Source organism: Astyanax mexicanus, chromosome 11 (assembly GCF_023375975.1).
Source record: "Astyanax mexicanus isolate ESR-SI-001 chromosome 11, AstMex3_surface, whole genome shotgun sequence".
NCBI classification, from domain to species: Eukaryota; Metazoa; Chordata; class Actinopteri; order Characiformes; family Acestrorhamphidae; genus Astyanax; species Astyanax mexicanus.
This window is the reverse complement of record NC_064418.1, coordinates 24,702,108-24,730,067: the sequence shown is the minus strand read 5'-3', so window position 1 is coordinate 24,730,067 and position 27,960 is coordinate 24,702,108. Positions and strand designations below refer to the sequence as shown.

The following is a 27,960-nucleotide window of genomic DNA, read 5'->3' as shown; positions in this document are numbered from 1 at the left end:
ACATGCCTCAGTGAATGGTGGTGGTGGTGGTGATAGTGGTGGTGGTGCTAAGGATGTGGCTAAAGATGCACAACACAATACCTTCAATACCAATAGCCAATGAGCAGGTCTGTAGAAATCAGGCAGAAAGAGGCCTTAACTCAGCCTGTGTGCAGTAAAACCGAATCTAAAGCAGTAATGCTCTGTGAAACAGGAAATTCGCGATAGCCTACAGCTCCTGTTCAACAACCGTGACCGCAGCAGATCAAATCACACCATCTTTTAAGGCTCTGAACAAACTCAAAGCCCCTTTCAGCTCCACAGCATCTCTGATTCACGTCTTCTGGTCCTCACTGAGAGACAGACAGACAGACGGACGGACCGCTGATGTCCAGCGATGATCTGGCCTCCACAGCTCGCGCTGCTGGGTACATCTATACACAGCTCTTCCGTCCTCTCACAGCGCTCAGACAAACCCGCACAGAGACAGAGCCAGAGACGCCTAAAACCGCCAGGATCTCTGTCTCATCCTGACACACGTCATACGGTTTGTTTATTGCCTTTTACACGCGCGCGCGCGATCATTCCGGCTGTTCCAGTCAAATAATCGATGTAAATCTATAATCTTTAACGCTACACCAGCTCTAAAGAAAAGACAGAGAATCAAACTCACGCTTCAGTCACAGAATCGCTCCATTCTCGGGGTCTGTAGGTCTGTTGTTGTGTTTATCTCTCTCTCTACAGCGCATCTCCTGGCTCTGTAATGTATAGAGAGCTACAGAGCCTCAGACTCGCCCTGATACTCCGTCATCCAGCGACGTGACGCCAGACTCTCGCCCCGCCCCGTCACAGCCGCTATTTCTCATCAAACAGAGAAAATGACTAAAAATAATAAAAATAATTAATAATGCACCACTGGGTATGTGCGTATTATTAACATATATTTATACTTATACATAATATAAGCAATTCTTTATTTAACCCTCTATGTCATGATGCTGCCCAAAACCAAACCATCGTTTGTTTATTACAACATACCTTTTTATGCATTTATTCATTTTATTTTTAATAAAATGTTACAAGGCACACCTACGTCTATAATAATGAGGCGAACAAGCAGGTCTTAAATAACAATAAGAATATGTAATTAGCTATGTTTGGCTGTTTATATTCGGTTGCTTTCTATATTCTCACATTCTCCCTGTTGCAGGTAAATTAAAACAAGGTTTTTCTCATTATGTAGATCACTTCTGTCAGGGCCCTAATGATTAAGGAACAGTGATTCAAATAATTTGCTTGTTTTTGGAGGACCACAAAGGAAATAAGCATTAGTGCTTTATTATGTTTTAATTTTTTTAAAGGACACCTGCCTTATTTCTATGTATTGACCGATTAACTGATTCATTGTTTGATTGAGTTCTAATGTGCCATGTTCAGATAGAAAGAAAGAAAAACAGAATAAATGATTGAATGATTCAATAAATAATTAAATGAATGAATGAATGAATGAATAAAAGGTATTGATGTTTCATGGTCAGGTCTGGATCAAAAACGTCACTGCAGCTCATCCCAAAGAGCTTCATCATTTCACGGCTCCACAGATCAGTTATTGGGTCTTGAAACCAGCCTCTAATAATAGACGCTTGGCGTTGAGTATGACGGCCTCACGTGCGCCTGCTGCAGATCATCCCATTCTTACTGACGGTGCAAAGGACTGTAGGAAGTGTGTGCAGAACTGAAAGCCTGTGTCAGCAACGGCTGCACGAGCTAAACTGACTAATTATCCGCGTATTTGGATACGTCTGGACACACAGTACAGCTCTCCTGCATGCCCAACCCAGCGAACCCGCAAACCACAGACTCAAAAAACAGCGAGGAAGCGAAGCAACACTGCCAGCTAGTGGTCAATACTGAACACTGCACGCACTGATCTTCTGTTTACAGAAGTAATATCTACGGTGGCGCCTAAAGGCGAAGTAAATACTACAAAACAAATACCAGCACCAGTCTGTAGCGATTAACAGGACATTTACTCACTGTGCAACAAAAAGATACTATAGACTAGTGTGATAACTCTGACTGTGTCTCTCTGGCTGTGTCCCAATACTGTATTACACACAAATAATATAAGGTATGTACAATATTTATCTAAATAATTCTAAATTCTAAATTCTAAATTCTAAAATAAAACGTTCGGCAGAATTACATAGTAAATATTTAAACAAAGCGATAGGGAGCAGCTATGTCTAGATGTGTCCTAAGGCTAAATCACAGTGAGTTCTGATTTAGCGTTTTGGGCTAAAATGTATTTGTTTATTTCATTCAAATGAATACAATAGTATTTTAACATTATCAGCACTACATACAATAACTCAGAAGAACACGTGATTTTTAAAAGTAAATAACAATGCTAAAAAAATGCTTAAATCTGACATTGTGACCCTTCTTTTAACCACTGCCATTGTAAAGAAATATGAGGTGTTACGTTTCTTTACAATTTGACGTTTACAGCGCACCAAAGAATTTTTAATATTTAGTATTTAGACATTTAATCAAACAGATAGTCAGTCAGTGAATTTGTGATTAACATACACATACACAAAGGCCTTTTATATTTGCTCAGTACCATTTTTACATTTGGTTTTAATTCCTATTTTGTGTTCTTTTGGTTGGTGAGCGGTAAATGTTAGGTGTTCTATACATCTCTCACTTCCTGAAAAATGAAGAATAGTTCTCACATCAGAACAGATATTGGTACTTGTGCTGACAAATGCTGGATAAAGGATACTTGAGCAGAACTGCCCTAAAACATGCAACACAGGGGTGCTGTAGGCCCAGAGCTGGGGTAACCTTGCCGCTTCTGCTCAGCATGGTTTTCAGTAGGCCTCTATCCATTGGTCTCCACTGGTCTACAGTAACAGGTAATAGCATTTTACCAGAGTGATAGTATCAGGCTTGTGGACTTCTTGAAGATCACATGAAAGAGTACAGTTTGCTACAATTTACCTGATGAACAGAGACATACAGAGGCAACCAAAGCTCCAATCAGGCACACGCGGGAGGCCACGCCTACCAGAGTCTCCCAGGCAGAAGTGAAGGGCAGGTGAATAATACACTTATACACACAGAGGAAACGTTGGCTGGCATGAATAGCGTGCTAAAACATTGAAGAACTAATTATGGACCGCATTGACGCAGGAATATGTTAGAATTAATTTTTAACTAAGATTTTTTTGTATATTTACCCCTGCATTATTAACACAGAACATCTACAGGTCTCCACAGGGGCTGAATGCAAAAATGGGCTTTTTATCTTCAGTGAAACCAGTTTGTATTGTTTTAATTTCTTTTGCAGTGCTGGCATTGCTTAGTTTTGGAGCTAATGCAGAAGATTCACCAAAACCAACAACAACTAAACCTCCAGCTAAACCCACAGAACATGGACCAATATACACTGCTCCTCCTCAGCCGTTACCAGAACCAGAGAAATCCTATCTCCCCTTGTTCACCCTCAACTACCCTCGTGTTCAGATTCCCTTTGAGATTACTTTATGGGTGTTACTCGCTTCGTTTGCAAAAATAGGTAAGCAAACACACACATGGCCTGATAAGCCATTTCTCTTACTATAGTTCCTCTGTGATTTTTCTTTTATATTCTTCACATATGTTACTTATACATGTTTACTGTGACTTTTTTCCCTTTCATAATGGTGAAAATTTGTTAATAATGAAAATTGATGATGGTGTGTGACACTAAGGCATGATTCTCTAAATGTCATGTGCAACCTGTCTATAAGAAATCAATTATACATAGGTACTTATATGTAAAATTACTAAGGTTCTATGTTTGTCAAGTTATCTCTGGGCAGTACATTGGACAAAGTCCATTATTGATTAGTGATTTGAATATAACAGCTGCTATTAATACGTTTCATTATGAGTCAAGAAAAACATGCTTTCAGAAGCTATATTTCTGGATAACTGTGGCAAGGGGATAAAGAGGAATAGTAAAGGTCATCAGCAAACAGTTTGGTATTGTTTTTATTTTTTAGTCTACTATAACAATTACTGTATTATTAATACAGTAATACATTTAACATTCACAATAAGAAACAAGGCTTTATTGGAAAACCACTTAAGGAAGTTATAGGGGCTTAATGATCTTCTGTTTTCATATTACAAATGACCGATAAATGCTATTATCAAAAGTAACAATAGTAACTACACTGTCATTCTACCTCAAATGATGGCTTGTGAACACCCACAGCTGTATAAATGGCCAGTGTGCTCATGACAAGGCAAACAAGAACTGATGGTGGGTGCTAAAATGATGGAACACTCCATTTCAGAAGTCAAAGTGCAGGCATTTATCATTACTTGATTCATAGTGTAATGTGTGTACTATGAATACTTAATTAAAGTCATTATCATCCACAGTGGACAGCACAGTAGGTGGTAATGATTGTGACTGGCTGTGTCTGGCTAGAATAGCCAGTTCCAACAGGCAGACGACTCTGGCAGAAAGCACACTTTCAAATTCTACAGGTCTATGTAGCATAATTTAGCTTCAATGAGACATGGAAAAAGTCATGGAACATGATACCAGTTCCAGTCCCTGACATGAAGCTTGTCTCTGACATGAATACAATAGAGATTTCCCACTCTGTCTGAAGAAGCTTTTAGACATTAGTCTAAGAAAGTCACAAACATAATTTTCATACATAAAGAAAATTTTAAAAAGACTCCCACACTTTGACAGTATTAAATATATCTATGGTTCCATAAGTAGAAGTTCTTGAAAGTTGCTCTTAGTGTAAAGAAAATTGTAAGATTTTTTTTAAGGTATCTTGTTATGGTATATGACACAGTGACATAGAGTTAAGTGTTCTGATTAGACAACATTCACTCTAAAAACATATTTACATTCTGTGCAGGTATGATTAAACCCTACAGGTATAACCTTTTTCTTTTCCTCAAACAGGTTTCCATGTGTACCACAAGATCACAATATGGGTGCCAGAGACCTGCCTGCTCATCTCTATTGGCCTTATTGTGGGAGCCATTATGCACTCTGTGCATGAACAGCCTCCAGCCGTCCTCACCTCCAGTGTCTTCTTCCTCTACATGCTGCCTCCCATTGTCCTGGACTCGGCCTACTTCATGCCCACTCAGCCCTTCTTTGAGAACGTGGGCACAGTGCTGTGGTTCTCCATTGTGGGCACATTGTGGAATTCCATTGGTGTTGGTATTTGTCTTTATGGAGTGTGCCAGATCCCAGCCCTTGGTGTTCAGGACATCAACCTGCAAGAGAACCTGCTCTTTGCCTCCATCATCTCTGCAGTGGATCCAGTGGCAGTGCTCGCTGTGTTTGAGGATGTGAACATCAATGAGCAGCTTTATATCGTGGCCTTCGGCGAGTCTTTGTTTAATGATGCTGTCACTGTGGTGAGTGAAATTGTGCGGATAGATTTTTCAGCTCATTAACAGTGAAAGTCAGACTCAATTCCTTCCACTGTGAAAGGGAACACCTTAAATGTTGCAGCCTCTGCCTCTGTTGCACTATTTAAGGAATTTAGCTAGTTAGCTAACTACTCAGATAAAATGCTAAAAAATGTAATGCTTTTTATGAAAAAAGTACCATAAAACATTGAAACTCCGTAAACTATTGTTTTTTTAAAGCTTATTGTAATTGTAAAGTTAACAAAGGTCGCTTGTGCTGCCATCTTGCCAGTGATTCTCCAAAAAAACTGTGTTTGAAGGGTCATGTAGCCCTAACGTTTCCCTACCCATCCAGTCTAGCAAGAATTGGGACACCCTACCCTAGGTGTGCACGCTAAATACAGGGGTGGGGCTAAGTGGTTGGACAAAGGGATAAAAAAAGATATTGGACCTTAGTTTTTGTCAAAGGGCCTGCCATCCACTTAGACTCACACATTCATGGTTTGGGCCTTGTTTGGTTTTGTCCGATGCCTAGCAATAGTTGTACTCTGGCTTGAGCAGGAGCTGAACATACAGCTCAAGTTTCTTTGTGAGCAATGGCATTTACCAGACACTTGTTTGACACCAATACAAGAACCAGTTTTGGCTCCACTAAGAACTCAAGAGATGGCTATCTTTATCCATTTTTGCAAATGAACTCTTCTCTGTTTTGTAATTGAAATGGGTGCTCATGACATCACAAAAACAACCACACAACAGTATTTAATTTCCAAAATCCAAGGAAAATTTGTTTTACCATTATACTCCATGGGCCTTATCATACACCCTGCACAGTGTATGCTATGATTTTTATTTCTATCTTACACTTTCTCTGCAGTGTATTTTCACACCTTGCACTTTGCACGTTAAAATTCCTATCGGTGCACCATGTGTAAACACACACACTGATGTGCTACAGAGCACAAACTCGACTTTTAGCTCAACAATTAAGAGAATAAATAATAAAATAACATTGCTGTTCCCTTAAAAGCGTCACGCTGTTAAGATACCAACGTGCCAAAGTCGGAGGCACATGTCTCCTGAAGGGAATGGCAAGTGACACACTGATTAGTGTATTTCACGTTTTGCCCAATACACACCCATGATTAATTAAGAGAATTAGCACATGCCTTTTGCACTTTTTGAGCTCCACAATGCATACCAAAAAACAAAAACACACCGACACGCTCATAAATCAAGCTACACAATGCAGTATAGACTGCTAAAATAGGGCCCCTTATGGACAAATGTATGGGGACACCTGCTGAGTCATTGTTTCGTCCAAAACCAAATGTATTAAAATTAGTTTATCCTGCTTTTGTTGGAGTAACTGTCCAAGGAATACTTTCTACTAGATTTTAGAGCATTGCTGTGAGGGTTTGACCTGAACATTGATGAGGTCATTATGTTGGGTGTTTACCATTCCGTTCTAATTTTCCACTCCCCAGCTCATTCCAAAAGTTCTGGATAGAGAACCATCATTCTGGAGAACACAGTTCCACTGCTCCACAGCTTAGAGCTGAGATTTTTAAACCTATCCATCCCATGCCTGGTATTAGGAATGGTGTCAGTAAATGTATGTATATCTTCTCCAGAGCATCCTATTCTATTGCAAATATTTCTCCACAAGTAGACAAGTAGCATTTGCAGACCTGTATCAGCAATGGGTGCAACTTGCTAGTAGCTGAATGCAGAATTCATTAGAAGGAGATTCCACAAACATTTGGACGTAGAATGTATAGGGATTTTAAAGAAACTTCACATAATATGAAGTCTAAAAATTAGACTTTTTGTGTGTTGTCTGCAATACCTGGCTTAAAATGGTGTCAGGACTTATACTAGACCGGTACAACAACCCTATTACAACAATAACTACTAACAAAACTTTATTTTACGTTCATAAACATTCAATATATTATATACAGTACCTATTTGATTACTATTTGACTGCAGTTATTGTTCATTGTTTAGGAATAATATTTTTTACACATTACATTTTTGGTAGTTTTAAAGAACATTATCAGTCTGTGTTGTAATTATTTGAAGCAGATGTTATTCTTTGTATTCATCAGCACCATTAATCTCTCTATCAGTTTAACCTTTCTACCCTGTGCTTTGACAAACAAAAGGAAGATAAACAGACATAAATGGATGTCATGCATTTCCACTCCATCTAACAAAATCTGAGCACAAAAATTGATGTGGCATTTGCTCTTTGTTTGTGTGTGGATAATGTCTGGCCCAAAGCTTTCTCAGTCACCTTTTGAGAGCCATGCTGTGCCAGCCTTTGTGAGCAAGTCTTTTGTTTTCCACAGAGTATCATATCTGACAACAAGGGCAAACATTTGGCTGTGTAAGAGCAGACGTGGTTGCCACCTAGGAACAGAGTTTCGGTGAAACAATGACAAAGAGAGAAGTAAACATTTCTTCAGTCGGGCCAGAAAAATGCCTGCAGACACAGAAACACCTGCTCTGGAACTGTTCAATATATTGTAATTCTTATAATACCAGTTATTTCTCATTTATTATTATTTTTTTGTTAATGATGATATTACACATTTGTTGAGCACATGTACATGTACATGTACATGTAAATTTGTCCTTATCAGTTGTCACTAGCAGGCACAAGAGGAAGTAGATGTGTAGCTACTAATACAAATAAAGGTGCTACAAAGGCTTTTTTTTTTAATCAATGTCCACAAAGAACCTACAAATCTAAAGCTATACATATGTGTAAAGAAAACTGGGAAATATGCTGATAATATTGATGTATTTAAAACTATTTAATACAGAATATATATAAAAAACATATTGCTATATCCCACCTTCTACACAAGTTACCATCTACAGGTGCATTTAAAAAAAAAACATTGAAAAGTTATTTACGTAATTTACTCCCTAAACCATCACTAAACATGTGTACATTTTGCATATTAGTTGTAAATTAAGGACAACCTTATGTTAAAGAAACCATTTTATTTCAATTCAGATTTATTCATATAGTGCTTTTTACAACTAATGTTGCTGCAAAGCCACTTGACAGAAATCTGCCTGAAAGGTACATTTGAATGTTTGAACTACCTTATATTACCTTATATTATATTATATATATTTTTTTTTCACCATTATATAAAAGTGTATTTTTCTTGGGATTACCAAATGTACAGTAATATGACTGTAGTATTTGATAACATCATGTGTAATGACTTTGTTTTCTTCAGGTGCTGTACAATCTCTTTAACCACGTGGCGGAGTTGCCAGTAGTGGATGCTGCAGACGTGTTTCTGGGTGTGTTGCGTTTTTTCCTGGTGGGACTGGGTGGTATGCTCTTCGGCTTAGTGTTTGGATTTGTGGCAGCTTTCACCACACGTTTCACAAGGAAGGTGAGAGAGATCGAGCCTCTCTTCATCTTCATGTACAGCTACCTGGCTTACCTGCTGGCAGAGCTTCTGTCCATCTCCAGCATCATGGCGTAAGTGGATTAATGCAACACTCACATTAAGTGGTTTTCACCCTGGTCGCAAAATTTAGGATTTTGATATATCTGAGTGATCTGATATTTATCCTTGATGGTTTGATCATAATATCTTCAGCATCGTGACATGTGCCTTGACTATGAAGTACTATGTGGAGGAGAACGTGTCCCAGCGCTCATGCACCACTATTCGCCATGTCATCAAAATGCTTGGCACTGTGTCCGAGACGCTCATCTTCTTCTTCCTGGGCGTTGTTACCATAACGACTGATCATGAGTGGAACTGGGGTTACATCCTCTTCACCATACTGTTCGCCCAGATCTGGAGAGGCCTAGGTAAGGGTCTAGTGCTGAATTATATAATCTCAAAGTAATATCACAGTTATTTAATAAACATTTTACATCATTTAAAATTGGTCCCTTTCATTGAATAAACATAATCAGCTCTGGAAAAAATAAGGGACCACTCAATGATGAGGTTATACCTTGATTTTACCAAATTGTAAACCTCTGGAATATAATCAAAAGGAAGATGGATGTTCACAAGGCATCAAACCAAACTAAACTGCTTGAATTTTTGCACCAGGAGTGGCATAAAGTTATCCAAAAGCAGTGTGTAAGACTGGTGGAGGAGAACATGCCAAGATGCATGAAAACTTTGAATAAAAAACAGGTTTAGTCCATCAAATATTGATTTCTAAACTCTTAAAACTTCATGAATATGAATTTGTTTAATTTGCATTATTTGAGGTCTAATAGCTCTCCCTCCTTTTTGTTATTTCAGCCATTTCTCATTTTCTGCAAATAAATTCTCTAAATGACAATATTTTTATTTGGAATTTGAGAGAAATGTTGTCCATAGTTTATAGAATAAAAAACAATGTTCATTTTACTCAAACACGTACCTATAAATAGCAAAATCAGAGAAACTGATTCAGAAACTGAAGTGGTCTCTTAATTTTTTTTCAGAGCTGTACAATTCATTTCTGATTTTTGAGAGAAATCAATAATAACTATAATCTAATAATTACCATCATGAGAACAGTTATCATAGAACATGACAGACAAGGCATCTTTTTTTCTTAGAAAAAGTATTAACAGAATAAAGAGTATAAAAGCATAGACTAGATTTCCAATACAACTTCCAATTCATCACTCAAACTGTCACTGAAATATTACATCTCTGTTTTCTTCCAGGCATTGTGGTTCTAACGCAGATCATTAACCCCTTCCGCACCATTCCATTCAACTTCAAAGACCAGTTTGGTCTGTCCTATGGTGGTCTTAGAGGAGCCATAACATTTGCCTTAGCCTACACTCTACCAAACACTATTATCCGTAAAAAACTTTTCATCACAGCCACAATTGCCATCATCATCTTCACAGTCTTCATTCAGGTAATTCTTAACAATCTACCACCTTACCAACCAAACTACTGCTTCTGACACATCACATCAACAGTAAATGAAGAACTGGTGATGATTTGAGGGTCTTCTTTATTTAAGGAAGCTGGAAAATGCATGGCATAGTTCATCTGACAAAAAACTTCAGTCTAAAAAAGTGATTTTGTGGTTTAGTCAGACCCTAGTACAACTTAATAAAATGAGTTCAGAGAATTTCAACCTGAAAACATAAAAATGATTGTTGAGTAAGTGTTGAGTGTTGGTTCATACAGCTTTCCTATAGGCTCCTGGCACCTTATATTTGCATATTGGGTGTGGCCTCTCCCTTACTTACCATCTTTGTGTTCTGTCGCCCAAAGCTCACTTATCCTGGGCATGTGTTATGTAAATGTGTTAATTGCCAGGCCTTAGTGTTTGTAGGCTGTAAGAGCAAGGTATCTTTACTTTGTGTTTCCAGTGCTCACAATATGTTGGTTTGGAGCTACAGTGTTCATTCTTGTGCTGCTGCAGTATGCTATCAGTATTGGCAGTTCTTTATAAATATGCCAAATATGTTGAGAATACCAATATTTATACATATATATATAAATTCCTTAAGCCCACAATACTTAAAAACAGTTGATTTAAGTTGAATGAACTTAAAATTGTATACATTTACAACTTAACTGAGTCAAAGCAAAATGATGACTTGACTGAGTTAAGTTGAATGAATTTAAAATTCTATTTACTTATAACTTAACTGAGTCAAGGCAAAATGATGACTAAGTTAAGTTGAGCCAGTATTTTTTTTTTCAGTGTTTTTTTCAGTGTAGTGTAATCAGTCAATCAACGTCAATATATATTTTTTTACAATAAAAAGAATGGCTATTTACTATTAGTTTTTTGTTGTTGTAGGGTATCAGTATAAGGCCAATTATTGAACTGATGAATGTCCGAAAGACCAACTGGAAACTTGGCACCATCAATGTTGAGATTCACACCAGGGTAAGGGATCAGAGACAGACACTTTTATAGCTGATACTCAAGCATGATATTGATGGGCAGAGACATTTTGAAACAATTGCCATTGTTCATAACCCTCTACAATCAAGCTGCCCTGTCTTTCAGCTGATGGAACATATCACTGCGGGTGTAGAGGATCTGTGTGGACAATGGAGCCACCATTCCTTAAAAGATAAGTAAGTATTAGTTTCCTGACTGGGTGATGAGGACACAGTAGAAGAAATACGTGATAAAACTTGAGGTAGTTTTGCACCTAATTTACGCTAAACTGATTAAGCAAAAAATATTTTCTAGTGATTCAATCTTAAATGTTCTGGGCTTAGAATAATTAACAATCGATTCCTAAATCGCCATTATTGTTCTATGTTGTCAATGCATATACTTGTGTATTATAAGTCAACATGCCAAAAATCATGGGATACCAGTATGTAAATTGATCAAAAAATGTAATGTTAAGGGTTGACTTGGGAATAACTTGTGAAGTTTTGTCGTGAGTGAAGTTGAACACTGGTCAGCATGCTCATGGCAAGGCTATATAAAAAGGCTAAAGGTCTGACAGTTGGTGGCAGAATGGGTATGGGACACTAGTGTGTGTATACCAGGAATATATACAATATTGGATGTGCGGTAATGATTACCACCCAGAGTAGACTGTGCAGTAAGGATAATGATTGTGATCCATGGCATTTGACTGGAATTATCCATGAAAACAGACAAGCAACTCACACCTACGTTTATACAAAGCAGGAGGATCTATAGGCGAGCCGTCAGCTGAGATTGATTTAGAAAGTGTCAGTGTGTCTTTGATATCTTAACAACGAGAAAAGAGCAAAATGCAGAAAATCAATGTACTAATTCTCTTAAATAATTATAGATGTGTTTTGAGAGTAATGTGATTGTTCACATTCGTTCATTCTATTAATTGTTGATGTATGTATGTTGTGCCAACAGGCACAAGCTATACATTTGTACACTGCTGTACACAAATGTACATGCGTTGGGGATGTGCCTGTGAAAATTCACTGCCAAGATAGCAATGAACGTCTGGCAATTAAGATCTGCCTAGGTTTTTCAGTAGTGCACCTGTGTTTTCTGTTACCAAGGTAGCAAAACAACAGAAATGTACTTGAACACACCTTGTTTCGAGAGCACTACGCCCATCAGTGTAGATATATTCACAAGCACCACTGCTATTTAAATAACCCAGACGCAAGGACTGTTGGTGGGGTGTAGGATTGTTATTAAGGTGACCCATATCTTTTTTGTTCTCAGGTTTATGAGGTTTAATAATCGTTTCATCCGTAAGATTTTGATCCGGGATAATCGGCCTGAATCAAGTATTGTGGCTCTTTATAAGAAACTGGAGCTTCAAAATGCCATGGAGGTCTTGGACACAATATCGGGTGACATCAGTGCAGCACCTTCACTCATTTCACTGCAGTATGTACTTCTCTTACTATTTCTTTACTCTGCATGGCCAGGATTTTAATATAACTTAAATGTAAAGACAAACTTAATGATTATTATCGTTTTTTTTTTTTAGTGAGGAGAAGGCTTCCAATAAGAGTTCTTTTAAACCTAAGAGAACATTTTTGGCATCTGATTTAACAGCCATGCATGAAATCCTGTCAAAGAACATGTACAAGATCAGAGAGAGGGTGAGTGTGACAGTTCATATCACTGTGATCCAAGTTTAGGTTGGATTTTTCCTGTTGTTTAGGTGAAAACTTAGTCCAACACAATGTTCTACAGGACAGATGTGTGTCAAGGGTCTTATGTTAAGATTGTAGGCTACCTGCTCTAATAATCTTACATTACAGCATAGTTATGATTATGTTTTTGAGTGTATTTTGTATATATTGAGTTGTATTGTATTGTTGTGGGGTGAGGCCTGGTAGTGGGTGCCAGATATATGGAATATTCCATTTCTGTACTTGTGAGAGCATTAAACATTCATTGACCCACAGTGCATTGCAGTTCATTGTAATAAACTGCAATATATCACAAAATGCATTAACACACAAGGTGGACAGCACAGTGGGTCATAATAACTGTTTTCAGTGGAGTATAGTTAGATTTTTTCAGACAACTGACTGGTGATTCTAGCAGAAATTCATTTATTCCTCAAATTCACATTCAACCCACGAGGCTGCAAGTGCATATCCTGTGCTTTCACGGGACATGGTCAAAATCAGTGGACCCAATACTAGTTCCTATTTCATGACATGTGGCATGTCTATGTAAAAGCTGTAACTTAAAATGAATGAAAAAAAACTCAGATGTTTTGGCAAGGATTCATTAGAACCATGTTATACTAAAACGCTAGTGCCCTGGTAAGAAATATTCCACAGATCTTCATTTGGGTTAAAATCTAGTCATTCTAAAGGTCATAGCATTTAACATACATGATTTGCATACTAACCAAACTGTCCAGTGACTCTGAGCGGGGGAATTATCATACTGGAATAGACCACTTTCATCATAACAGAAATCTTTCTAGGTGACTGAAACTCTTGCCATCCATGACCCAAAATGAAGCATTTATTGAAACCATATTAACTTTCTTGATTCTGTTTTTAAAAATTGACTGTGTAGGCCTTGTTAATAACACCACTGAGCAAGACCGGGTGTTAATTGCAAATATGTTTTACAGGATATTTATTACAGTGATCCGCCTCACTGCTTCTGTCACTACGTATTCATGAAGAAATCAAATAGCTGTTTTACAGAGTAACAGGAAATTACTGTCATACTGTCTATAAATTTACAGCCAGACAGTTTTTATGAATTTGTGATAATACTGTTGACAGTGGTTGTTATTTTACAGCAATCTATTAACATGTAGAATACTGATGATTTAACACTCAATTTAACCCTGTATATGGTAAAATACTGGTGACCACAGCTGCCAGAATTTTACTGTAAATTTGAAAATCCACAAGAGAATAGTCTAACAGTAATTAATTAACTGTTTCATTAAAACCACACTAACAATCCAAGAAAACTACAGAGAAATTGTAAGAGGTCGTCCTGTGTTGCCAGCTGCCAGCAGAGGGCAAAGACAAAGTGCATTGTCACCTATAGGAACTCTCAATCCCAGAATTCCAAGAGGTGATCAGCAAAAAGACTGATAAAAGAAAAAAAGAGATCTTTAAAGAAAATCACACAAAAGAAAAGAAAAAAAACTGCTTAAAGCAAGTTCCTTTTTCTAGTTTGTTTGTCTGTCCTTTGTTTGAGCCACACCATGTGTTATTTCCTTTGCTTCCCTTTCCCGCAGTGTCCCTACTTCATCCTATTATTATAACCATTCATATCAGCAGATAAAAAAATATATAAATAAATAATAAAATAAAGGCTTTCCTCATTGTGCTTGGGTCCAATCCTTGATCGTTAAATCATTATTTTAAACTGTAGAGTGATGTGTTTGTGTAATGTAGTGATTTGATCTTGTACTCCTGCAGACGATGTCCTACACTAATAAGCATACCCTGCCCAACGACAGCAGAGCCAGAGAGATTCTGGTCAGGCGTCACACCAGCATCCGACGCAGCCTCAGAGCTAGAAGTTTCCAGGGCTCAGTAAGAAACAGTGTTTTCATCACAGGATTCTGACATCTAATTATTGCATTTAACTAGTTCGAGTTTTACCCATTGGTCATGACATGCAAAATGTTCACATACAGCCTGTCTGTTCCCAATACATTAGAACTCTCTGGAGTAGATAAACATGAACCTCTTGGCAACATATATAATGACAAATGCGGGCTATACAGATAGAAATCCCTTAAAAACTGTTAATTGAAAAATGCACTAAATGTACAATGGACATTAACTTTTATTTCAGTTATGTTTGATTAATGCAGATTATTTGTATATTCTAATTCCATTGTATGAATTATATTAATACTTTTTAAGTATTTTTTTAATGCCTAGTCCCAACACTTGTGTCTATATAGTATAGGTAGCATACTACTTCACAGTCACTGCTAGAAGTAATGCTTTGTCCCCATTTTTAATTTTCTGTATGTTTTCTCACTCCACTCTTCCAGGAATCCGCCAGGTCCCAAAAGTACTTTTCTCTGCCTCTGGGTCAGAGTCTGGACACCGGATATGCTACAGAAAGTATTCGTCTCAATGGTGAGAACCATACACACAATATCCTTTTTAAGGTACTTCCTGGAGTATACGCTGTAGGATCAAATACAGCAAAGGATCAAGTGGAATTTCTATCTCTGTACTAATACTCTACATAAGGGGTCGGCAATTAAGTTTGGCTGCGTGCCAGATATTTTCCAAACCATATAAAAAAAAAAGTGGGTCATAATAACTGTTTTCAGTGGAGTATAGTTAGAATTTTTCAGACAACTGACTGGTGATTCTAGCAGAAATTCATTTATTCCTCAAATTCACATTCAACCCACGAGGCTGCAAGTGCATATCCTGTGCTTTCACGGGACATGGTCAAAATCAGTGGACCCAATACTAGTTCCTATTTCATGACATGTGGCATGTCTATGTAAAAGCTGTAACTTAAAATGAATGAAAAAAAAAACTCAGATGTTTTGGCAAGGATTCATTAGAACCATGTTATACTAAAACGCTAGTGCCCTGGTAAGAAATATTCCACAGATCTTCATTTGGGTTAAAATCTAGTCATTCTAAAGGTCATAGCATTTAACATACATGATTTGCATACTAACCAAACTGTCCAGTGAATCTGAGCGGGGGAATTATCATACTGGAATAGACCACTTTCATCATAACAGAAATCTTTCTAGGTGACTGAAACTCTTGCCATCCATGACCCAAAATGAAGCATTTATTGAAACCATATTAACTTTCTTGATTCTGTTTTTAAAAATTGACTGTGTAGGCCTTGTTAATAACACCACTGAGGAAGACCGGGTGTTAATTGCAAATATGTTTTACAGGATATTTATTACAGTGATCCGCCTCACTGCTTCTGTCACTACGTATTCATGAAGAAATCAAATAGCTGTTTTACAGAGTAACAGGAAATTACTGTCATACTGTCTATAAATTTACAGCCAAAATTTAATTGTATTAAAACAGAGAGACAGTTTTTATGAATTTGTGATAATACTGTTGACAGTGGTTGTTATTTTACAGCAATCTATTAACATGTAGAATACTGATGATTTAACACTCAATTTAACCCTGTATATGGTAAAATACTTTTATACTGTTTATACTGTATTTTTCAGCTGATGGTGACCCTGCTTTAGAACTTCACAACCGCTCAGTCAGGCCTAAGCCTAGGCCTAGATCTAAGCAGCCACGGTTTTCCACAACCAGGGCTAGACTGGACCCTCTTCAGGAGCTGCACTCCACTGTAAATATGGAGGATGAGGTGAGGGCGGAGGAAAGTTCACATAGGCCATCTCGCCAAAGCTCCAGCTCCTCTAACTCCAGATCACGAGCTCCACTCCAGCGCCACAGCTCATTAGGCACACCCAGTGTAGGTGAGGATGATCCTGAGGGTGATGAACAGCAGCTTGAGTCTCCCCCACCTGCATGGACTCCAGAGCCCCCTGACAGAGGAAGCGGTGGGCCACGGAACCCTCTACTACGAAGGGCTCAGTGGAAACCACAGGACAAATGAGGCACACAGAGCTGGGCAGCATTAACTTATCATTTCAAACAGGCTCACATACAGTAGATACCATTATAAAAAAGTACTGGGCAGGGCAAGGTTAATCCTCTCTCTCAGTCTGACAAGAGAATAGTTTTTTTTATTAATCCATAAAAGCCCAAACCCGTTTCTGAATACTGATGCCAAATTCAAATTGATTTAGATAAAGCTCATTCATGTTTTTTCTTATTGTTGCAGGGTTAAAATATTGATTTTGATTTTAGCATAAATGACACAACACAAATTATATAACTATACGATTGTATTTCTAGCAATCGTACAGAAACTAATTATATGGAACATGAAAAAAATATATATATTTTGAATTGTTAAAGACTAGATCATTACACCTACATTTTGTAAATAAGGTCAAATAAATGAACACACATTCACACACTGTCCTCTGATGCTCTCAGAATGTTCAGTATATGTCATTTAGGGACATTTACATCATGAGTTAAAGTGAAGGACAAAGTTCTCTAACGAACTTTCCACATTTTTACGTCACAATGGGCTCTTTTGGGTTAAAGCAACTTATTTGTCACACAGTTTTGTCTGTACAGAAAAAAATGTATATAAATTTCATATTCTCTTAATATTTCTGCCATTCATACTGAAGTCATTAGAAAGATTAAATCAATGATTTTTGAAACAAAGAGTTGTATATATGTGGGTTAGCCCAAACATAGTTGGAGAAACTGTTGTGATTGGCTGTCCTTTTCATCATGTAATTAAAATTTTAATGTTTTCTATAATTCAGTGTTGCAAATATTCCTTTGCTTTACTTTTTTGCTCTGTTACTTGCCTTTGTTTTTGGCAGGAAGGCTATGGCAATTTCCGGTCATGTGTTGCATTTAGTGCAATTTAACACTCCTGTTATGTTTATTTGTCAGGAACATTAATGGAGTCCCTGGGTGAATTTGACCCAGTGCAGGTTTAATCACCCGAAAGATGTCTGAAACCAAAAAACTCCATTACTAATTATTCAATCAATCAATACTCAGGGCAATGTTTCTATAAGGATAATTCACTTGTTATTAATAAAAAAGTACTTTTTTAATGTTTCACTAATTAATTACTTTTGAAAGACCAAAATATAAAACACATTAGTTTCACATAACATTGAAACATAACATTGCAATTTTTAGTTTTTGCAGGAGATGGTTGCAAATATATGAGATGAACCATTTTCATATTTGTATTCGTATATGTTGATTACACTAATTAAGGCAAGCAGAAAAAGTTTCATACTGAAAAAATACCTTTTTCCTAGATCTTCAAACCTCAAACATAACAACAGGATTAAGGTGTTTTCTGAAGAAAAAAACAAACAAACATATACACCAACACAAGGCTTGTTTCAGATCATGGCTTTATTTTTTCATATCTCTTTTTTTAATTCATGATTTAATTAAAACTGTTCGATACATTCAGGGGCTATAAGAACATTCCTAATGTTTGGGTTGGGGTTGGAAAATCCCATTACATATAATTACCACATACAAAAAAAATTTATCTGCAATAATTTTATAAAATCTAAAAAACAGAATTATTGTTCGCCAGTCTTTCACAGCTAATATTGATATTGTTAAAAAAACAACCTGCGTATAAAAAAAAACACAAAAATGGAAGAGCCTATTAGGAAGTGCAATAATAATAATAATAATAATAATAATAATAATAATGTATAGTGATTTTGTCCTATTAATGCCTCACTGAGGTTATAAAACAGTCCATCGTGTGATGTTTCCCTGTAATGCATAGATCTCTATGGACAAGGTAACTGTAATTCCAGTGACTGATACCTACATTCTACATTCTACATTTGTTCTTTAATTGAATCCAGTAGTGGCACTGGAAATGCATGTTTGTACATTAGGCATGCTGTTTGAACATTAAGCTGGTGTTTTCCTGCATCTGTTTTTGAATTTTCATGTAGACTGGCAGGTCCTCCTGAATGACCATGCAGGTGACCATGTCAGTGTCTCACAATACTAAAACTCACTGCTGTGATTGCTCCAAGACGAAAATAGGCTTAGATAGATCTGTGATAGATTGTACTTAGACTATAACCATAGCTTTAAGTTATAATTACAGTTCAAAAACTGTATCTGCAGACAGACACAAATCACTGCTAAATTTGTTGCAATGCCCATTTTTTCCTATGTGTGTCTTTGACCCTTTGGCTGTCGCTATTAGGAGTTCTTCTCCTTCTCTTTGGATTTGCTGTTCCATTTTGGAGTCCTGATAAGCAGCAAGCCAACAGCCAGCAGGGCCAGTACTACCCCCAGGTTGGGTGGCCCACAGGGGCTGAACTCCTGAGCCAGACCAGACAGCAGTGGGGCCAGAATGCGCCCAACTGCAGTTACTGACTGGCCCGCCCCTATCAAGGTCCCACTGGCCTGGGTACCGCCTCGCTGCAGCTCCAGGTCAGTGATGCAAGTGCGGCCAATGGTGGTAGAGATGGCGAAGAAGGTGGAGGAGAGCACTACTTGCCACACACTGGGCGCAGTGGAATACAACAAGATCAGCAAGCATGTGAGCACGGTCGAGTGCAGAAGGAGAGCAGACATGTCGTTGCCATAAACATGCGTAACAGGTCCCACCAGAAAACCAGCGAGGGCTCCCAGCATGCTGCTGTAGCTGATCAAGTAGCCGGTGATTTTGGGCTTGAGATCAAAACGCTCCTCCATAGCCAGGGAGAAGTTACTGTAGTACAGCATTATGGATACAGCCATCAACAGACGCACCAGAAACACGTCCCACATGTCCGAGGAGGCCACCATCCGGATTCGCACCACCATGGAGGTCAGCTGCCGCCAGGCAGGCCGGAGAAGAGCCGTTTTCCACCTGCCCCCGCAGGAAGCTCCAGCAGAACCATGAGCTGTGGTGGAAGAGGAGTGACCATGGTGGTTTCCAACGGAAGAGTTATTCTGCCCAACATAGGGTTTGCTGCTGTTAGTATTGCTATTAGCATCTATACGGTGATTTAGAGTCTCACTCCATGGCATCATACAGACCAGACCTGAGGAAGAGCACAAGACAGGCGGAGTAAAAATCGTTTATTTTCCATAGCTTTTTCAGATAATAAAAACATATTAATACACAATAACATGAATAAGAAATTAATGAGAAAAGAATGTCAGAGCGAAACTTTTGTAAAATGCTAACTGATGCTAAAACTGTACAAGGCCCCATAAACAAAAAACACGCACAGAAGTTATCTAAAATTAGTCACACACTTTTAGGCTAAAAATGTGACTTTAAATCAAAAACAGTCATAAGCCCTACCCAGATGGGATTAATTTCTCAGGGGGTCCTGGGGTAATTTTCTCTTTTATGGGGGGTCCTCTGTGATTTTATTCCCATCCGTAATGACCATGTGCGTGTTTTTCGCAGATGTCCTCTGAGTAAATTACAGTCTGATTTACCTACTGTTTTTTGCTATACTCACAACAGCGAGTGGAAATAGGGGTGCTACTAATGTTATGTCATGTGACCGAGAAAGCCAAAAAAACTCACTGATCCTCCTGTTTTTTCAATTGCAGTCCTAATGCAAGAGTTTTATCACTGAGTAGAAGTGTGAAATATTTTTCCCAGACGTTCCCCTGATAAACTAATCTTGTCCCGATAGGGCAATCAAGACAATTTTATGCAAAAGTCAAAGGGAGCATTATTGTTAATTAGAGCACAGTTCCTATTAATTTTTTTATTTAACATACTGAAAATGGCACTACTTTAGCACAATTAAATGTTTTACCCATATGTTAAATTAAGCAAATAAACTGTGATTAAGCTTAAAAATGTTTGTTCATAATAGCGCTTAGGACAACATTTATTTTATATATGTTTTTATCTGGTTAACTCTCTTCGCAGCATGACATAAACATTGTGATTTATATGAAAGAGTTGGTGTTCCTCCACACTATACTGCATATTGCTATATAACATCAGAAATACTGAACATATTTATTATTTAGTAATTGGTGTTTGTGTTGTAAAAAGAGTATAGAGGAGGAGTTTAGATTGGAATAAACAATCCCTACACTATGGGATGATATGAGAAGATCACTATTTGAAACCAGTTTAAATGTAGGACCTTTTGCAATTGAGGCCTTAAACTGCTAAAATATCAGCCTGATAGTATGGCCAGGCATTATAAAAGTTTAGGAGATCACACAAAATGTTAGATAATGTTAGCATTTCCCAATGTTGTTATTTAATATCTGAAATAAAAATGAATATGTTCCTCATACCTGAATTAAGAAGGAAGATGGATGCACAGACAAATGAGGACAAGTAGAATCCTCCTTCATGTTCAGTGAGGTAGCCTCCGACCACTGGACCCAGAATGAATCCCACACTGGAAGCTGCATTAAAGTGGCCCATCACTAGGGGACGCTCCGCCTCTGACACAAGATCTGAGAGGAGGGCTCGACAGATGGACAGGGAATGTTTAAATAATCCTGTGGAAAACAAGCAAAGCATTTCCGTAAATACGAATAAGAAATAAGAAATACACTTTTTATACATTCACCTCAAATAGAGATGTTTTAAATTGTCTTAATGTAAACACTCCATAACTTACCTACTGGTATTCGGGCCAACACAAACAAGGCAATGCTAGTTGACAAGCCCAAAAGGCCATATCCAAAGGCACTGAGCAGAAGGCATGTCAGCAAGGAATAGCGCCTCCCCACTACATCGCTCCAGCTGCCCTTTACAGTGTACACAGAGAGATATTATGACTTCAGATATACAGTTGCTTTGTTTTAAATTTTAATAATTTTTTAAGATAATTGTCATGTGCTCCCTAACGTGCATTAGACATCTCAGTCTTGGTTTCACAGCAGGTTCGAGGATGCGAAAGGAAACAAAGGCTCTGTGTTGTTAGTAAAATATGGCAGGCAGGAAATGGTACATTAAACACGGCATACTGAAGGATAATGTAAAGTGTTTGTAATCTTGTGAAGAGGTCTGATCTAATTGCTTAAACTGGTCTTAAATAGGAAACTCGTTTCCTGAGTCGCGTGCTGTCTCTGTAATCGTGTACATGATCCTGTTCAACAAATTCCACAGCAGAGTTCTTAGGAACAGCGCCTGCAGGCGCCTCCAATACCAGCGTTCATTAACGTGAGATATGACACACATATTCACACACTACACTACACTAGACACACACATACAAAACATGCTGACATAATGCAATCAGGGGCCAATTGAATTTGCTGTGTTCTGCCTGTCGGCTTCAGGAGTGTCACAGAGCTTCGGCTGTTTTCCCCCTCCCTGCCCGCGCTCCGCATCCAAGAGAAAACAAACGCATCCTTCACTTCTTAATTTTCCTCATGACCCTGCAGTTTTAAACCAATTTAGAGCGGGGAGGAGGCTTCCGAGGACTGCTGAACTTATCTGCACTGATGCGTGCCTTACAGTAACGGTCTTGGTTTGTGATCAAAATCTCAAATTTGAGGCCTTGTGTAAAATTAACGAGAACATAAAGTTACTACAGAGCACATGAAATGTCTGTATAGTACTTTTTAGATTTTTTTTTTTCTGTTTAATCCCCTTTAGGTTAGTGATAAAATATACTTATATGCCAAAAGTCTGACTAGAATTGTGCATGCAAACATACAAGAAGCATGCAGCATTCTTTAGCTTAATAGAACATAGCAAAAGTCATAGAACACACTATTTGTCCCAGTCTCTTGAGATTTGGCATGTCAGTGTTTCCGTGCAGTAAATTGTCAGGTTGTAATAATCAGTAACATAACATTACTTACGACTATAGTGCTGGAGAAAAGCTGTAAAACCCCATAAGTGGACCCTGCAAAAGGAAAGTAAAACAAAGACACATTTAACTGAAATTCATTTGCTTGGTCTTTGTTTTTTGTTTTTTTAAGTGGCATACAGTCTGTTGTAGAAGAGCTCAACGTAGCATCAGATATACAGTCATCACACCAATTTGGGGAAAAGGAAAGAAAGAAAGAAAGAAAGAAAGAAAGAAAGAAAGAAAGAAAGAAAGGTTTTTCTAGTGGTGAACTTGTGGTCATGTGATGTGTCATAATGAATGATGAAAGAAATGCCATAGAGTAGATAAGATAAAAAAGGCACCATTAAATCTAATATTTCTGGAACAAACAAGGAGTACACTTTTGTTTGGTAATTTAATGACCACCATTACTCAGAGCAGCCTGTCCAGCCTGTGCTATTTTCTCTGAGTGCATACCATAGCATAGCTTTGTTTTTAGCGCTGTAAAAAGGATATTGCATATTTTGGTGTAAATATTCTTCCTCTTATTGCTGCTTTTAGTTTTTTATTCCTTTTTTGTGGTGATGCTGTAGGTTAGCTAGCTTAAGAGATGGTACGGCTGGTCAGCTGGTGTTAACTTTTAGCCTTTCATCGGTACATTCATTCTGTGGACACTAGTGCTGGGTGGTATATCGGTTTATACAGTACCCCATAGGGGAGATTAGAACTGGTATGCTTTTTTCTCATAAATGCTATGCTAGCCAGTTAGCATAGCTAGCTAACACACTGGAGTTGACGGTAGCTTAGCTCTATAGAGCCTAAACACTCGTCTCTCGCTCCATGCTGCCTGAGAACAGCACTATATTCCACAGACAAGCCCAGAAATGGTCCTGATAAAAAAAATTATTTATTCAGCAAGTGATAAAAACTCCCTAAAACTCGATGTTACAAGGTGAGCAGTAACTATAGCTCTGTTATAAATATATTAATACTGTAGCTTGAAGGATAATATTAATGCACACTGAACTGAATGTGTTTGTTAACTGGAGAAAGAAGAGAATTGTGGCTGATTTTAATACTGGAATGCCTCTAATGGCTTCAACTATTTACAATATTTCCTTTTAAAAAGGTAGCTGTGTTAAAGTTGCTGACGTATCTTTTTTTAAGGTCTATTGTCTACATTCTTCAGTCTGATTTCTTCATATACTGTGTGAAGTTTTGTGGGACAAAATAAACCCAATAGTAATCAAAGCTTTATTAATCTTTATTAATTTATTAATTTTATTTAAAGTTTTCGTTTTTTTATATTATATATTATAAGTCACAGACCAATATTAAAGCCCAGTCATACAAAACTAATAAAAAAATAATAAAAATACCGTGATATACTGTGAAACCATCAGAATCTTGAAAAATATTGTGATATACATTTTGCTCATACCACCCAGCACAAGTGGACACACATGATTTATGATTTACCACATCACAACTTATGGTAAAAAGACTTTAAGTACTTGCTTCCCTACTGAGTTGCTGTCCTGCTCTGGATCTCTGCACTGATCTGATCTGTCACACTCCAAAGCTGTATATACTGATGTTTACATGTCTGGATTTAACATTAACTTTGAGCATATATCCAGCACCTACTCACACTCAGAACTCAGAACCTGTTTCTACTTTAGCCAGAGCTCTGCATTATCTCCCTGTCCATTTTTTTTTGTTTTGTTATTTGATTTTGCTCTCTGGGTCGACTAAATGAGAATGGGTTGCTCCCATGGTTTCTTTCTCTCTGTATGCGGGAGTTTTTTTGCCACTGTTGCCACCACCACCACCTTGGTGTTTACTCATAAAGGGCTAAGGCTTTTAGACCTGTATCTCTTTAAAGCTGCTTTGTGACAACACTTGATTAGTTGGATGGGTATAATTTATTAGTTGTAATTACAGTATGTGAAAATGTACAGTTATCTGATAGCTTTGGGGTTTAAAATTGGTAGCTAGATATTGACTGTATGTGTTTAACATCTTTAAATACATACCTGACGAGTGTATGTCATATTGTCATCTATTCTAGTTCAATAAAAAACAAAATTTTGCATTTTTGTTCCTAAATCCTAAAGAACTATATCACCACCAGCTCAGCGCTAACTTGTTTGTGTGTGTAAAACAGGTCAAATTCGTAGAAAGTAACCATACAGCGAGAACGAAGATATTGAATTATGGCTTTTGAAAGGAATGCTCCTTTAAGGTAATTTCAGGATGGACTGACTACAGAAATTGAGACCTTGTGACCACAATCAATGGAAATCTTATGAAAGACATAAAAAAATAACACTTAGCTGAGGAGCCCAAGTTAAGCATGAACCGAGACACAAATGATTTTGTATTATGCACCATAGGCACAAACACCTCAGATTAGGGTTGATAATCTATCACATTATAACATTTAAGTGAGGGCACGATGTGCTTAAATGACATATAGTGTTCTATTACATACTGTTTTCATGCAGAGATTTTAAGGTCAGGGTGTCTTACCCACTATCCCAGCAACTGTAGGGCTGGCTCCCAATGCCTTCACGTGATGACTCAGCAGAGGAATGATCATACTGACCCCAAACAGGTCCTGTGGAGAAATCAGACAGTGCTGATAAACATGGATAAACATATTTTTCTTTCCAAACCACCAGCTGTCTATATGCATGTTATTGTACAATCAATGCTTTCATCAAGCTACACTCACAGCATAAAGACAGCCCATTTGTAAATCAGTTCAATAAACAGTAAATTATCATTTCCTTCACCTGCATCTGCTCTTTTAGCTCAATGCAGATAAAAATATTCTCCTCAAACATTATATTAAGAAAACCTGTACACCTACAATTCCTAACGTGACCTATAACGTTAACCATACAACAGCAGAGCAATGCATATAATCATACAGATATGGGACAGCTTCACATTCTGTTTACATCTTGCATCGGAATGAGTAATCTCAGTGATTTTAAGAGTAGCACATTTGATGATATCATATTGGCTCAATCGAGTAGACTGGAATAAAGCAGCCTGGTCAGATTAATATCAATTACTACTAACATACACAGACGGTAGGGTCAGAATTTGATGCTTACATTATTCCATAAACCCAACCAGCCTTGTTTTAGCAATCCAGACTGAATGCTGACCATGTGCATCCCTAAATTACCTCAATTTACTAATTGTCTTAATGGCTACTAACAGCATGATAATGAGTTCAGTGTTCTTCAGGGGTCTTCCCAGCCACTGGAACTGTATCTATCAAAACACGATGGGGGGATTAATTCCACAAAGGAATTAAGATGTTTTGATATCAAAAAGGAGGCCCTACTCAGTAATACTCTAGCAGTCATAAGTACAGTTTGTCTGTTCTAAACAACAAATGAATGTTGACTGTAAATACTATATTTTAGACATAATAGAGGAGTTTAATGGCTGGAAATTGCAAGAAAATAAAGTTAAATCTTTAAACTCCTTAATTATTCCTCCCTTACTTAATAATATTCATTTATTACTAAATAACTATTATTCCTAATTAATTAACTTTAGGATAAATAAGGTTATGTATTAGTAATGGCAGTGAAACTAAACTAAAAGTGTGTGACAGATACACAGATCTAGGACTGGAAGATATTGCGATATTACGATTAAGATTTTTAATACTTACAAAACAACTTCAGTTTTATTTTATTTCTAAAACAGACAGCAGCACAATTTACAGTGATGCCCAAGCTACTGTTTCCCTTACATTTTAAAGTGTCAAATATATAAAAAAAAATCATTGCCACATTAAAGAGCTCTTTACAGGTTTCTGACAGATGTAATTGTGTAGCTACTACGATTCACTCTGGCAACTTCTATATGTAAAGATGTACAATCTCCATTATCCCATTTTGAAAATCATTTTAAAATATTAAAACAGTTCCATAGCACTTTATATGTTTTTTTTTGTTTTTTTTGTTTAGTCTTTAAGAGTGAATTGTAACCTTAGGCTGTTACAGGGAGTTTAAACCAGCAGTACAGCCCTGCAGCCTGTTCAACCACATTTTTGAGAACTCGCCCAGGATTAAACCAGCCGTGATTAAAGTCACACCGTACTGCTACCAGTGTCATTAAACTAAACAGTTTAATTCTTCTGGGTAGAAGCATTTCTGCTTCAGACTGCACTGAGAGAGTGAGTGTGTGTGAGAGAGAGTGAGAGTGAGGGTATGAAATAGTAAATACATATAAATGTTGGAACTGGGATAAGACCCGGGACCTGGGATAATACTGAGGGAAATGTAGCGACAATGCAGCTCTACCTGTAGAAGTATAGCCTGCCCTCCAGAGGCTGTACTGAAACTGTAAACCACTGAATTACACTAAAGACCAGTTTATCTCTCATTGTAGGACAGGACTAAAGCAGAGACAGTGATGATTAGATACAGAAAAGCCCTTTAGTGGGTAAATACGAGATGAATGATATCAGTTCCCAATAATAAAACCTCTGATAAAGAAAGTGTAATTACTCACCATGAACCCGACTATGTAGATACATGTTATAATCCTGCTGTGTGTTCTTGCTTTGTGGTAAATACTACATGCTGAGTTGTTCATCCTCCCTCCGCTCAGATCACCCTACGCGGAAGCGGCTCCGGACTGCTCTCATTTCCAAACACTGGCAGCGTCACCGCCCGGATCACACCAAATCCCGCACACAGTAGGGGGGGGGAGAGCGGCGGTCTGCGGGCCTGTTAACCCGCACTGCACCACACCACTGCGCTCCCACAACACACCCGAGCCTGTCTGAGCCAAGAAACACACCTTAACAGAACAATAGATCAAATATTAACACGCGGAACGTGATATTCCCTTCAGTATTACTCTGCAACACAACCACGTCCTCTAATGGTACTGTCCGAAACCTGCGCCGTGTTATGATTTTACAGTACAGCAGTACACGCGCCACATGTGATCTATTATTTATTATTTTTAAATAAATTAGTGCTGTCACTAATGGGTAAAAACTCATGATTACATTTTAAAAGGCTGGTATGTAATAACTTTATTTTTGGACAGGGACAAAAATAATAGTGTAGTGTGATTTACGCCTGGCAAATTAGATCCTTTTTTACTGTGTTAAAATATCTCAGGGTAGTTTTGATGTTTTAAATGAGTATATTGTAAGGCGCTAAATTACTGAGTTTAACTGA

The 27,960-nt window shown here is 37.7% G+C and overlaps 3 protein-coding genes across 5 annotated transcripts in view; 1 reads left to right on the top strand and 2 right to left on the bottom strand.

The window, feature by feature from the left end:
- Positions 1 to 779, bottom strand: part of inpp4aa (inositol polyphosphate-4-phosphatase type I Aa) — a 48,935-nt gene extending 48,156 nt beyond the window's left edge. For all 3 annotated transcript variants that reach the window (XM_022680421.2, XM_022680422.2, XM_022680423.2), the window contains exon 1: positions 653 to 779. The gene's annotated coding sequence lies outside the window, so the exon portion shown is untranslated. The remainder of the gene's footprint in view (positions 1 to 652) is intronic.
- Positions 780 to 3,108: 2,329 nt separating this feature from the next.
- Positions 3,109 to 17,716, top strand: slc9a2 (solute carrier family 9 member 2). The gene is made up of 12 exons (XM_007255612.4): positions 3,109 to 3,562; positions 4,961 to 5,424; positions 8,679 to 8,929; positions 9,051 to 9,268; positions 10,130 to 10,329; positions 11,230 to 11,319; positions 11,443 to 11,513; positions 12,610 to 12,777; positions 12,881 to 12,995; positions 14,799 to 14,915; positions 15,386 to 15,473; positions 16,562 to 17,716. Exons 1-12 carry the CDS (start codon positions 3,280 to 3,282, stop codon positions 16,957 to 16,959), a joined length of 2,463 nt encoding a protein of 820 aa, XP_007255674.3. The 5' UTR covers positions 3,109 to 3,279; the 3' UTR covers positions 16,960 to 17,716.
- Positions 17,717 to 18,344: 628 nt separating this feature from the next.
- On the bottom strand, positions 18,345 to 27,458 carry mfsd9 (major facilitator superfamily domain containing 9). The gene is made up of 6 exons (XM_007255555.4): positions 27,281 to 27,458; positions 25,271 to 25,358; positions 22,770 to 22,813; positions 21,578 to 21,707; positions 21,246 to 21,455; positions 18,345 to 20,014 (listed from the first exon to the last, which is right to left on the bottom strand). Exons 1-6 carry the CDS (start codon positions 27,362 to 27,364, stop codon positions 19,185 to 19,187), a joined length of 1,386 nt encoding a protein of 461 aa, XP_007255617.3. The 5' UTR covers positions 27,365 to 27,458; the 3' UTR covers positions 18,345 to 19,184.
- Positions 27,459 to 27,960: the final 502 nt, after the last annotated feature.

Bases quoted from the DNA above. Each gene is read 5' to 3' on its own strand.
- mfsd9 (XM_007255555.4), bottom strand. From the start codon at position 27,364: ATGAACAACTCAGCATGTAGTATTTACCACAAAGCAAGAACACACAGC. The intron at 21,456-21,577 runs GTAAGTTATGGA...TGTTTTCCACAG, and splicing joins GTTGGCCCGAATACCAGTAG to GATTATTTAAACATTCCCTG. The intron at 20,015-21,245 runs GTATGAGGAACA...GCTCTTCCTCAG, and splicing joins CATCTTCCTTCTTAATTCAG to GTCTGGTCTGTATGATGCCA.
- slc9a2 (XM_007255612.4), top strand. From the start codon at position 3,280: ATGGGCTTTTTATCTTCAGTGAAACCAGTTTGTATTGTTTTAATTTCT. The intron at 3,563-4,960 runs GTAAGCAAACAC...TTCCTCAAACAG, and splicing joins CGCTTCGTTTGCAAAAATAG to GTTTCCATGTGTACCACAAG. The intron at 12,778-12,880 runs GTATGTACTTCT...TTTTTTTTTTAG, and splicing joins CCTTCACTCATTTCACTGCA to TGAGGAGAAGGCTTCCAATA.